The sequence below is a fragment of the Myzus persicae genome, unplaced genomic scaffold, assembly GCF_001856785.1.
Source record: "Myzus persicae strain clone G006 unplaced genomic scaffold, MPER_G0061.0, whole genome shotgun sequence".
Classification (NCBI taxonomy): domain Eukaryota; kingdom Metazoa; phylum Arthropoda; class Insecta; order Hemiptera; family Aphididae; genus Myzus; species Myzus persicae.
In genome coordinates, this window is record NW_019102465.1 from 186,570 (window position 1) to 200,319 (window position 13,750).

At 24.5% G+C, this 13,750-nt stretch overlaps 1 protein-coding gene across 3 annotated transcripts; it reads left to right on the forward strand.

Annotated features, from left to right (window-relative positions):
• Positions 1-7: 7 nt before the first annotated feature.
• On the forward strand, positions 8-7,749 carry LOC111032211 (zinc finger CCHC domain-containing protein 8 homolog). Of its 3 annotated transcripts, none has more exons than XM_022312460.1 (9): positions 8-262; positions 332-400; positions 711-1,026; positions 3,263-3,468; positions 3,662-3,891; positions 4,671-4,789; positions 5,568-5,724; positions 6,892-7,028; positions 7,358-7,749. In XM_022312460.1, exons 3-9 carry the CDS (start codon positions 733-735, stop codon positions 7,715-7,717), a joined length of 1,503 nt encoding a protein of 500 aa, XP_022168152.1. In that variant the 5' UTR covers positions 8-262; positions 332-400; positions 711-732; the 3' UTR covers positions 7,718-7,749. The 3 variants fall into 3 exon arrangements, with proteins under 3 accessions (XP_022168152.1, XP_022168153.1, XP_022168154.1); XM_022312461.1 differs by having other exon boundaries at positions 8-256; XM_022312462.1 differs by lacking the exon at positions 332-400 and having other exon boundaries at positions 8-256.
• Positions 7,750-13,750: the final 6,001 nt, after the last annotated feature.

A 13,750-nucleotide genomic window follows, 5' to 3' on the forward strand; every position in this document is an offset into this window, starting at 1 on the left:
TATCTCTATAGATATTAATTCTTCGTTTATGGCATCGTACCGACCGGACTTCAAAAAGTCAACGATAAGTGTTTGAGAGTATTGCGTTAAAAATTTGTAATTGTCAATTTTTTTTTGTTACAAATAATATTGTTACGATTAGAACTTATTGTTCGATCTGAAGTGTTATTGCTGTTGTTGATGCCGCGATATCATGGTCCACTAGCCGCTTTTCGCCAGTGATAATAACGATTTAAGATTTGCATCTCGTTTAATGGTAATGGTAATGTAATTTGGTTGATATTTGTTCATCGGTAATGCTGTAATACTAATAATATTACAAACTCTACAGCCCAATTAGGTTGGTTGAGATATTAAATCCAGTCAGTTCACTTAGTGCTGTTTGTTTAATATTTTGATGGTAAGTATTTACAATGGGATTTATGTTTACTAGTAAATAATATTTGTAGCTTAAATCTTTAAATCTTGAGATTTAGAACACTGTATCAATTTCACCCACAGTGTCCTATATGCAATAATATATTTTAATTCCGAGCACCTCAATGTATGTATGCATTGTGAATTTTGTGATAATTTTGCTTATTATTGTTCAATGTCTGTGTTTGTAAAATATAATATTGTAACACAGATACATATTTAATATTATCCCTACAAAGATCAATAAATCATATATTTTGATTCTCATATATGATACCTTGTATTTGTTATAGTGATATTCGATTAAAATTCATTATGAATGAAAACGATGGGACCATGGAATTTGAATATACTACAAATGAAGGATTTGGAGATGTTATGCTAGAACCAGGATTCAGTGGTACAGCACCATATGATTGCCCAAGATCTTATGATAATTCAGAACTATACAGTAATTCTAGACCACACGATGGTTCTGGACCTTCTGATGGTTCAGGACAAGATTATTATTCAGAAACCAATGACTTAGAATCAAAAGAAAAAACCGAACCCTTGTTTGTTATTGACAAAACTAAGAACTTTAGGCTAAATCGTACAATACAATACGAGGTAATTAAAATATATTTTAGCACAGGTTTATACTTAACATGGGTCATATTTCAATTACACATAATGTATATTATTTTTATTAGGTACCGTGGGGAAACCACTAATCAGTTTTTTGTACACCAGATTTCTGACTATGTGTACTTCCATATATTTTTGCATGTACTTCTAAGTACTTCCATTTCTAAATATTTTCATTTACCTACTTGCACTTCTAAATACTTCCAACATGTTATACATAACAGTTAACAATAATGCTGGGCACAGTGTTATTTATTAAAAAGTTAGGAAACTGTTTAAAATACCTATAATTTTAAATAATATACTCCAGAAATCCCTTAAGATTTTGTATATTTAAATATTTTATAAGAAATGCTTCATTGGTCTAAAAACCCAAAGAGTATTATAAATGTACAAGTGCTATAATACAATACTAAAAAAAACATTGAACAAAAGTTCAAGTAGACATTAAAATGTATTTTTATCAGGTTTGAAGCAATAATGTTTTCTTTATTAGTATTAAATTGATAATTTAAGAAAGTACCGATCCTACAATTGTATTAACATAGACACTTGTGCTGTATTCTGAAAAAAAAAAATTGAATTGAAATTTTTAGGTTTTATACATTTTTTATAACTAGGTTACTGAAATAAATGTAAACCAGCATATTTTATTTTTTCCTAATGTGCATATTTGGGTGAATCTTCAACGAATTTACTTTTTTCTTTTTGGACATGAAATAAGTGGTAGTGGTATTCTATTTTCCAATGATTTTTTTTTACATTCATTGTTATTTATAAACCCCTGCAACCAATCACTGATTACTGGATATCTTGGTTCTTCCAATAGCCAACAAAGTGAAGATATTTGTATAATTTATTATTTGGTGAACTTATTTTTACAAAAAATGAATCTGGGAATTTTATTTTCATTGTTACTCAATGAATATTTGTTTATAATCTGTTCACGGGAGAAGTCATCAAGGTTTAGGAAATTTCCTCAATTCAATGTCTTGCTAGTTCTAATTACTATTAACATTGCAGCAATATCTAAGTAATCTGATATCATATCTGTTGCATAATAAATCTACATTAAGTTCTTCAATTAATCTTCATTTTATTTATTTATTTATTTATTTTTGTTTTATTTACAATAAGGTACTGTCAGCTTTCGCTATCTATATCTAGAGATGTAGGATAGTTAATACATATGGCATGTTAAGTGCAATAATTAAATTTAATTCGATTGATTCACCTTAAAGATGACAACACAAGATTTGCTGAATGCATATTTGTTTTTATTTTTATATTTCATTTAATTTAATCATAGAGAGACAATAAATAACGTGTTAACATCCTTACTGACCTAATTATTTACTTAATGAATGATCATATTAATAATTGCTAAAATACCTAATTGTTGTACCTATTATTTAGATACAATTCTATGTGAAATTAATTTTAAGTCAACAAATTTAGGATTACTTGATAGGTAAATTGGTGCTGTGTAAGTGCATAGGCATGTTCAAAAATAGTTCACAGATCTACCTAAATAAGTAATTTTTTAGGAAGTTTCTAAAATTCAATAAGTTCTCCCACTTAAAAAAATTTGGTTTGTGTTAATTTAAATTTGCAAGCCAGACTATTTTAGGAGAACATGCATACTATAAATGTACATGTTAAAAGGACGTTACCCGTTCGTTTTTGTCTCCATCTTACATTTTACCTTACATTTTTTAATTTTGCAAAAATAAATGATTTTTATAATACTATAATATTTATCCTGTATAGTAGACAGCATACCCAGTTAGTTGTTGATTTATATTTTATATTACACCTTGAACACTATTGTAAATCGTATCATTATACATATTATTATACACCACTTTCACTTCTGTATATTTGTGTGCATCAACTGGTTCAAAATGTGGTGACAAAAAAATTAAATTACATCATTGTAAAATCAATCCATACATTTATTGCTCTTCTCAGAATTTGAAAATATTAGCTAATTTAGCTGAATTTTGGAACATACATATTAATTTTTAATAATAATTGAAATTACTATTCTACAATAATAATCGTTAATTTAGTTTTTGAACACATTTAAAATGTCTGATTAAAATTAACTGATGCCAATATAATATCTATATTTTATATCTTATTTTAAGTACAAAAATATATTTTTTCAATATCAAAAAATTAAAGATATTATAAAATTCTACTTTTTTTGTTTTAGACTTCACCAAATAAAAATAAATATGGAAAAAATAATTTTGTAGCACAAAGACAAAATTCATGCTGGAATTGCAACTCTGTAAATCATTCATTGCATAATTGTCCAGAACCTAGAGTTCAATGGAAAATTTCAAAAAACCGACAGGCTTTTCTTAATCAAAAACAACAATATCAATCAAATTCTGGCGGGAGAAACAATAAAAATCGGTAACTAAAGAAAAAATCTAAAAGTTGTTTACAATTTATGTTGTGTTTATATGTCAAAATGATATTTGCTAATATAATTAAATATATATTTTTCAAACTATTAAGTGTAGATTGAAAAGAATATTAGTTGACGAAAATCAATCCAATTTAGAATAATAAACTAATTATTGATAAATTGTTTATTTTAATTTAGATTTGGCAATCATAAGAATATACGATACTTTGTAGCAGGAACTAAAACTTTATGGAGCGACTTAACACCTGGTAAATTAAGTGATGATTTGTTAAAAGCATTAGGTGTTCCTAAAAATGGACTCCCGCTACATATTTATAGAATGCGACAGCATGGTTATCCTAGTGGATGGCTAGAAGAAGCTAAAGAAGAATATTCCGGAATATCAATATATACTACACCTAATGAACGTAATTATAAGTGTCTTTAACTTTCTAATACTATTTCAATTATTATTTATACTTCATATAAGTGGTCACTGTTTTATATTTTTTTGGAGTTTAAAATTTTAATAATTTAATATTTAATTGTATTACAAATTATATACATTTGTATAGAAAAGCATTTCAAAATACTTTACAATAACAGATCAAAAATTAGCTCAGAAAAGTGTAAAATCACATCATCAGTATATAATAAATATTTTAAATGTATGTATATCAATTATATTGGGGTTTGACTTGATGATATTATTTGTAACTACAAATACGTATGATTGAGTCAAATATTTTTAAATAAGAACATTTTTCTTATCCTAAATTATATTTATACGAGGCCGTATAAAATTTAGTATATTTATTTCTACTAAGTGCACTACTTATCTGATTTTATATATATATGATTTCATTATTTACTTAAAATTATTAGTCAAATTTACTTACAGGGTGATCCATTTAAGAGCGTACACAAATAATTAAAAAAAAATTTTTTTTTTAAATTTAATATATGACCTTTTTATCATATGTTCTCATTTGAAAATCAAAAGTTGTTAGTGGTTTCATCAATAAATATAAAGGCGAATAGATTTTTAAATATTATACAGTTTAAGAAAAACATAAATCTATAAGTTTTAAAAAAAAAAATTGTAAAAAGTTAATACTTTTTGAGATACTTAGTGTACCCTCTTAAATGGATCATCCTGTATATTGTTGCATTTGAACAAAACATTAATATTTGTTTTTATTTTTAGGTTTACCTCTTCCCGGTAGAGAAAATGGAATAAATGATTACTTCCATTGCAATATCAATGAAAGAAAATTACATGAATATCCTGGATTTAATGCTCCTTGTCCACCAGATTTTGTTGATGTACATTTTTTAAGAAGTTATAATATGATAAATAGGGAACAGATTCATATGCAATCGCATAAATGTATTGAAATATTCTGTTTGAAATTTTATGAGAATTGTTCCCAATTAAGATAATTCTTATTTTAACACTAATTTATTTTATTTTACATATTTCAACGTTTTACCTGGTTTTGCATATTTATACATACTTGTGATTTTATAGTGCATATTTTTGTTTCATCTTATACTTTCACGTTCATAGCTACATAGATTTATCATTTATCATTTACTTATAAAAGTAGGTAATAATTTACTTATTATTAGATTAAATTTAAAAAAAATATAGACCATTGTTTATCAGTCTACAATATCTATCACTATAAAATCACTATCGGTTGTCAATGATAAGAAATTAAAATAAGACAACTTTTGATCATCTAGTGCAAGGTAAAATATGAATTAATTTTTTTCTCACTTTTTACTAACTTGGATTTAGAATGTTATTGAAGAAGAACGAAGTGAAGATGAAACACCCTTTATTGTAATACTTACTTTAAAAAAAAAATTTTTTTTTACATATTACATTAGTTTTAAAAGTATATTTTGAGGATTTTTTGTTTATATAAATCTGTTCCCTTATGATAAATAATTTAGTAAAATGTAACATTTAAAAAATCATGATTTATTAATTGAATGTTACATGTTTTATTTTGATATTTTGATTATGTTTACATATATTCGTCTTCTACATTTTTTTAGTAATCTGTGTTATGTAATATTTGTACTATTGTTTTAGGAAAGTAAAAAATTTGGTTGTCCTGAATATAATCCAGATCAAAGTCTCAAACATATGTATGAAAGATTAAAAGTTGGCCAAATTGGTAAAAATGAAAGAGCATTGTCTGGAGAAAGTATTCACAGTCAAGACACAGAATTTGCATCCATCTCTAATGGTAATGATTTTTGAGTATGTCGGTGCACTGTTTATTTCCTCTCTTTGTCCTACGCCTATCATAGACAAAATGCATCCAACTAAAATCATTTTGAGTAGTCTAAGAGTAAAATCATTCATTACGATTATAGAGAATGATATGGTGTGACATCAATTTTTCTAAATATTATCCCAAACAATTTAATATCCATTTAAATTAACTAATTTATTTTTATTTTTAAAGTCCAATAATAAAATATAAAACCAATAAGTCAAACCCTTAAAAAATTAACTTAAGTCATTTGAAGGTTAATCAAGTTTAAAAACGATTTTACATGAATTACTTTTATTTATATTGCATGTAGGTGTGAGAGAAAATAAATATTGTGCTGACATCTTCTTCACTATAATGTTTTAATTTATTAAAATCAGTTAAATATCTTTAGCATTAGTTTTTTTGGTATCATAACCTTTTACTGGGCTTAACGCAATTTCAAGTACTCAGTATTGCTATTTGGTTAATTTTACTAAACTAGAAATTGACTAGAATATTAAAAAATTTTTCTTTTATTCTTGTTAAACAAATGCTGAACTTGTACCTAAAAGCTGAAGTGTTATTTTTGTATTTTGATATTCTACTTGAAAGAAATAATAAAACATTTTATTTAAAAATTAATTTTGAATAGTTCAAAGTTTTTGAATTCTTATAATTAGGCTTGTAAATTCTTCATTTATTCAACACTATCTTCTTTACGTTATGGGTATAAAATAAAAATAATTTCTCAGTCCTAATTAAACTTAATTTATATCTAATATATAAACAAAATTGCTTGAAAATATCCAATAAGCATTCACTAAAGAAACTGACAATGGTTCTAGAATCAAAATATTACATGCTTTAGAATCAAAGTATTTAAATTAATTAATCTTGATAAAACAATTTATATTTATATATAATGGTCTAGTTGTATACACAACTTATGGCCAACTTAAAATATTTCACTTGCTATACATAGTGAGAAGTAATTATGCATACCCCAATTTGATACAAATTGTTTAACATAATTTAGGCTTTAAATTCCTTACACTGATGGCAATCAGGTACACACATACTTCCATATTATATCTAAGTTTGTTTATATCAAATGATATAACTACTTTAAAATTTTAAAAATATAAATATATTTAGTTAATTTAGAACGTTCAACTGAAGGAAATAACTTGCATTTAAAAACCGAAAAAGAATTAAAGGATAAACCACCATCATCGCCTGAAGATGGAGAAATTACTGAAGATGAAACTAGATCTGACCATAATGATGAAGAGGTAAGATTTATTATAATGTTAGTGTGTTTAAGTTGTATTAATACATTTCTCTAGCATAAGTTCATTAAATTCGAGTCTAAATTTTACATTTTGAGGAAAAAAGAAATATTGGTACATAGTAAATTTTATTGTAGTAATTTATTTCTGTAAAAATAAATTATAAATATTATTATTTGTATTTTACGTTATATTTTATTTTTAAATTATATTTATTGTTAAAACTACTAAGATATCAGAAATTTAAGTTGAATACAAAACTTAATAAAAATGACATCTGTTGTAGAGTTGATTTAACTAATATGTTAATTTAATGAAATTATATTTTTTAGTGCCTATCTAATGAAACAGTACCAGGAATTGATGAGCAAAATATGTCAATGTCGCTTGAGAGTAGTGCAGATACCCAAAATGATTCCCAATCAAATGTTTCCAATTCAATGAAGATAGACAATGAATTAGTCTTGACACCAACATCAAAAAGGCAATTCGGTGATGTGAAATCTGAAACCCTTGGTACTCCAGTTCTCAAAAACTTTTCTTCATATGGAAATCGACCAGCCCATGAACATTTTGCCAAAGGAATGGTTGATATGGTAGATCATGAAAACTTGCCAAATGCTATAGGGACTTTTAAAAAGTTAAAAGAAATATTAAAAGATGTGCGCCAGACAATTAAAGATTTATTATGAGTATTATTATGACGATTTACTTATAAATTTATTTAGACAAAATTATTTTGTCAATCATAAAAATCAATTTTAATTTCATCAATTTTATATTGATTAGTAAAAAAATATTCCATAAATTGTTTAAGACAAATTATTCTTAATTTTAATACTTGAATTTCAAAAACAGTTTTGTTTTGTTTATGTGTATTAAACAATATTTATTATCAGCGTATAATACTATATTCATGAAAAATATGGAACGTTAATGTAAAAATATGCATAACTATTCAATTTCAATGATATTATTTTGACACACTTCCCACTGTATGTTGAATAAATATAGTTAACTATAGGGATTATCAGCAAATTTTTGAGGATATAATATAATATATACTTTTTGTTTGTGTTTGTACTGTATAATTTAAAAAAAATGACCTTTGCCGTGTCTAGTTTATAACTTTATATCAATCCTTCTAATTATTGGCAAACTGTAAATAAAATAAATTCTATGTTCAAAAGAATTGCGTATGAAAATTTAGTACCTGGGTTGATCTATTAAAATCATAAATAATAATATTGTTGTTTTACTCTTCTGTTACTGAGTTTTTTTTGTTTTTGAACTATAGTACATTTAGGTTGTAGATCGATTTATGATTATATAATCGATTTTTATGACTCATAAACTCAGAAAAATATTCTGCTTTCAAAGATCAAATAAAAACTGTTTGTTGTAATTCAAATATTAATATTCTAAGATGAAAACTGTTTTAAAATATAATTTTTAAGAAAATGAAGAATTATATAATTTTGTAATGACTTAAAATAAAGTAAAAAAATTCATAGTTTTAAAAAAATGAGTGTCTTCATCTAATGAATTATGTAGTATTTAAAGTATTATGTGTAAAAAATATATACAAGTATTTCACTTAATTTGTCCCTATGATTACTTTTTAACCTTCACCTTTCCAACTTTAATTCAGTACTTTTTCACAAATAACATAATATTTTAACATTCTACTCAAAACATTACACAAATAAATAAAATAGTATCAATTTATGATTTTTATAGTAGGCCAAACTATGTGTGTGGTAAAAGATTTATTATTTAGCCATTTAGGTATTACAAAATGTTCAGAATAATAATCGTGAACATCAAATCAAACTAATAAATAGTTGCTTTTAAAATTTGTTCTATTTACTGTAATAAAAATTATATTATTTTTCAATTTACTTTATTATTAATATCTAGTTAAAATATATATAACTGTTAAACATATTCATACAGACTTTTGGGTTGCTAAAATAGAAAAGAAATTTAAGGAATTTAAAAAACTAAAAAATCTATTAATTATTAAATAAGTTGTACTTATAAATATAATATAATGAAAAAAAAGTTAAACAGCAAAAAAAAATTTTTGTTTCAAAGTTAGTGATAGCTATAAATGTATAATAATTGTATAAACATGTGCAATACCATATTTACTAATATTAACAAATGTTATTGTAAATGTAATTAAAATTATTGATTTATTTTAAACAAATAATATTGAAATGTATTCTTTAAACAGTTAAACAAAAACATGTTTTATATATTAAATATATGTTTATATGTATATATTATTGTACTATACTAAATTATTATTTTTTTATTACATTTTTGTAATTTATCTTACAGATAAAATCATTATTGTCAATCTATTAAGCCAGGAATTGAACAGTATAATACAATTGTATAAACTTAAACTAAATGTACTATTATTGTATTATAATTTAGAACATACAATTAAGTTTTATCATACTAGAATAACTGTTATAAGTAAAATACATATTTTGTACTTAAATTATGTGTTATAAATTATATTAGTAAAATGCCTTTTGATGAATTTCTATCCAATTTTGATTGATAAAGTTATACAACATAATTTCTTTAATTAAGGGGACACCACAAAATAAACTGAAACAAAATGTATGTATGTTTTCAGATTTCTAATTGTATTACTATCTTTATTATTGGATAAACATATTATCATGGTTAACGAGAACAAGCCTCCTATGTGCATAATGTATGTTTTTGAAATGTGAATCCAGAAAAAATATTCTACAATATTTTAAAAACTCCGATGAGCTATGTTCATGGCACAATAAATGAAAAATGATAAACTTAATAATCTATGTGTAGATAAATTTAAAATGAGTTTGAAAAAGTTCCTATGTGCCAAGAATATTTTTGAGAACACATGGGTGGTTTTATCATTTATGGATATTATAAATTGTGTTTTTTTATATTATTATGACTAATTTTTCACTTATTAAATTTCGATGTAATTTATTTTTATATCCTTAAAAATGAAACTTTGTCTTAAATTATTAGGTGTAGCTAACAGCAATTGTACGCTATTGGAGAAAGCTTGGACTGAAACACTAACTTCAACTGATCACTCAAAATTTACAACAAAACCTTTTGTAAGTAATACAGGATCAAATACTAATGACAGGTATCTTGAAAATTGGTCTGTAAATGATGGTAATGCGGAAGTTGATTTGAATACAATTAATCAAATTAGACCAAATTTAGATTTAAACCAAGACAACCTAAATTGTGTAGACATACACATTTTGATACCTATTGCATTTGAAGAAACTCTAACACATGAAAACAATCATAATTTCAATACTTTTTTAAAAGAACTTAATTTAAGTGAATAAAATAGAGTAATTGAACAAAATGGTTTTCTGATGCTTTTTTAAATCAAAGACCAAATAATGATCCAATGCCATTAGACAATGTTAATGTCGTTTCTAATAACATTTTTGATGAGACTGTAATAAATAATGACAACAATATATTTAAACAGTAAAATTATACTCGCAATAATATTTCTGATATTCTTTTGGATAATGTACAATTGGAAGGTAACAATGAAAATGCTATGCAATTTACTTCTAATTCTAAATAACAGCAAATAAAAATAGAGTCGCTGAATAATCTTGTATTGGTTCTAAATTAGTTGATGGAAAATTAATTGAAAACTCTGTAATTGATGGTCGAGAAATAAAATTTAGGTGCAAACATTCTGAAAAAGTTCAAAAATCAAAAAACATTTTTATGTGTGGACTTTTTTTTTCTGAAGGGGTTAGAATGCGTTTACTTGAACAGTTCTGGTCATTTGAGACTTGGGATGAAAAAAAGGTTATGTAAAAGGTCTAGTACAGACAAGGAAAATTGTAAGGAGAAGAAAATTAAAAAAGAATAAGAAACTAAAAAAAAAAAACGGAGGGCAAAAATATTTCAATACATTTAGGTGCAGAAAAAAGGAAAGTTTTCTGACATTTTTTTTTTAAATTCACTTTGCCCGGGTGAAAACAGTTTAAAACATTGTACCAAATCATATGAAATAGTTATTGATTCAGAAATAGAAGCTGATGACTTACCTGACAACAAAACAAATAATTATCTCAGTACAAATTATGAAAATTCTAAAGTATTAACAGCAACAAGAAAAATGAAAAAGATTGAGAGTAATTAAAATTAAAGAATGGCTTGAATTATTGCCTAAGGGTCCCTAGCCATTATTGTAGGAAATCAACTCCCAATATATACGTAGCGTCAACTTTTTTTTCACTTTCAGATATGTTTAGAGTATACAGTGCTTGGATTATTGAACAGAGATTTTTATCAGCTTCAAAAACTTTATTTCTAAATACATTGAAATCAGAAAAAATCGCAATCCATAATCCAAGAAAAGAGCAGTGTGATGTTTGCTGTGGTTATAAAAATTGTACTATTGCGGAAAATGAATATACCTAATGCAAATTTAAAAAAGAAAACTTTAGCTCGGGAAGAAAAGAACCGTCAAAAAATTTAGGCTAGTAATACCAAAATCGTTATTACAATGGATTTGAAAAGCGTACTTTTATACCGACTTACTAATGCATCAGCAATGTCTTAATGTCTTATAAATAAAATTTGGAAGTACACAACTTCACTAGTTATAGATTACATGATCATGATATTACTCTAAATGCGTATGGCACGAAAACAAAATACATGTAACAGCACATTAATTTACATAATGTATTATGATTATATATCCAATTTATCTACTGAAGTCAAAGAAAGAACCTTAATATTTGATGGCAGCAACTATCAAAATCGAAACCAAACTTTGGTTTCAGCCTCAGTATGGTTGCTAAAAAAAAAAAAAATGTTATTATCGAGCAATTAGTTAATATTATATTAAAGAAGGTGATTGGGCATTACAGACGTATGTAGAATTTTGTATTGTTCAAATGGGAATATATTATTTTAGACTGACTTTACAGATAGCTGTGGAAATTATAATGATTGGGAATGTTTAAATGAAATATTAAACTAATCGTGCATCCAGATCAAACTCAAGCATTAGTGAGCTTATATAATGTAGGTACCTTATACCTTTATATAATGGTATATTACCTATAACTAAATTAAAGTTTGATGATTTACAATCATTAAGACCAATGATAGAAAAGGTCACTATCCATTTCATAACAACTTACCACATACCAATGATCAGAAGAAAAAAAGGCAATTTAGTTTAACATAAAAGAGATATTATTTTAAATGTTTAACAATGTAATTGTATAATATAAGTTCTACTATGTAAACTTTAACATAAATCTCTTAAATTTAGAAAACCATAATACAATAAACTGTGATATTTTAAATGAATAGGTACCGATTATATTTTAATATTAATTTAAATTTTTGTTATACATACATTATAAACTAAAATTATATTCATATTTTTTAATTTTTTAGTAAGGGAGTTAATTTATTTATTTACTACAATACATGCATAAAATTATTAAATTAAGAAAAACAAAAACTGTGTAATGTGCAATGTATTGTGATACTATTTAGGTATATTTTTGTTATAATATTTTGTACGGTCTGTTATTAATAATATGTTGAAATGTTTAAACTAGTAAGGAAGCACAAATACTGTGTAATGAGTAATGTATTGCGATACTATTAAGGTATATTTTTATTATAATATATTTTGTAAGAATTGTTATTAATATTTTGTTGAAACGTTTAAACTAATAACATCACACAATGAAAGTTTTATTAACTAAAATCATGCAAACTTCTTAAACATAGAAAATAAAAATACTTTTATATAATGTACTATGATAATATTTTTTATTCTTAAACAAAATTTAAGTTTTACATTTTTTAAGTGTGGAGCTTTTATTTTATAAATTCTATTCATTTGTTGAATGTATACCTAAAACCAAAAAGTATTTAATCATATTATTCTGTAATACTTATTATTATTTACTTATTCTGTAATAGGATATCATTTGTTTATAAATTTTTTTTTATGAATAATAAAGTTCAATTGGAAATTATCCTATGTGTGCTATTTAGAAAAATTATTTTATTCCAAAATCTCCTATGCGCAAAAACTATGTTTAGTATAAAATTATTAAACAACTCATTAGTTCAAGTTAAAAACCAAAAACAAATAAATATTCACTTTATAAATTACTAGTTGACATAATTTTTTCCTGTATTCTACATTTAAAAGTTATTTTTTAAATAGTTTTTTGTGTATCCTGAAAACTATTCTTTTTTTACTTAGGTTTGTTCCCGTCAACGACAAATTATAATTTATAAATATATTTTGTAAATGCTTTTAAGTTTATGTGACAACACATACTTAAAAAATTACCTATATTTAACACTTTAAAAACATTTGGTATTAACTGTCCAAATGTTTAATGTATGATAATTTAACTGCATACAGTGACAATTGAAGCATACTATATTCAACATTCTAGATTATGTTTAGTATATTTTACTAGGTACTGATGCTACCCCTGGCAATTCAGACCACTTCTTATTGGGCTATATTACTGCAGTACTACACACCTGCTACATGAATAATATTTACAAAATGGATTTAAATATAAATATATATGTTATAAGTTCATAGATAAAATAAGTAATAAATATATTATTTATTTACCTTTATTTCGATTCTTATAAGGAATATCTTTTTAAATTTA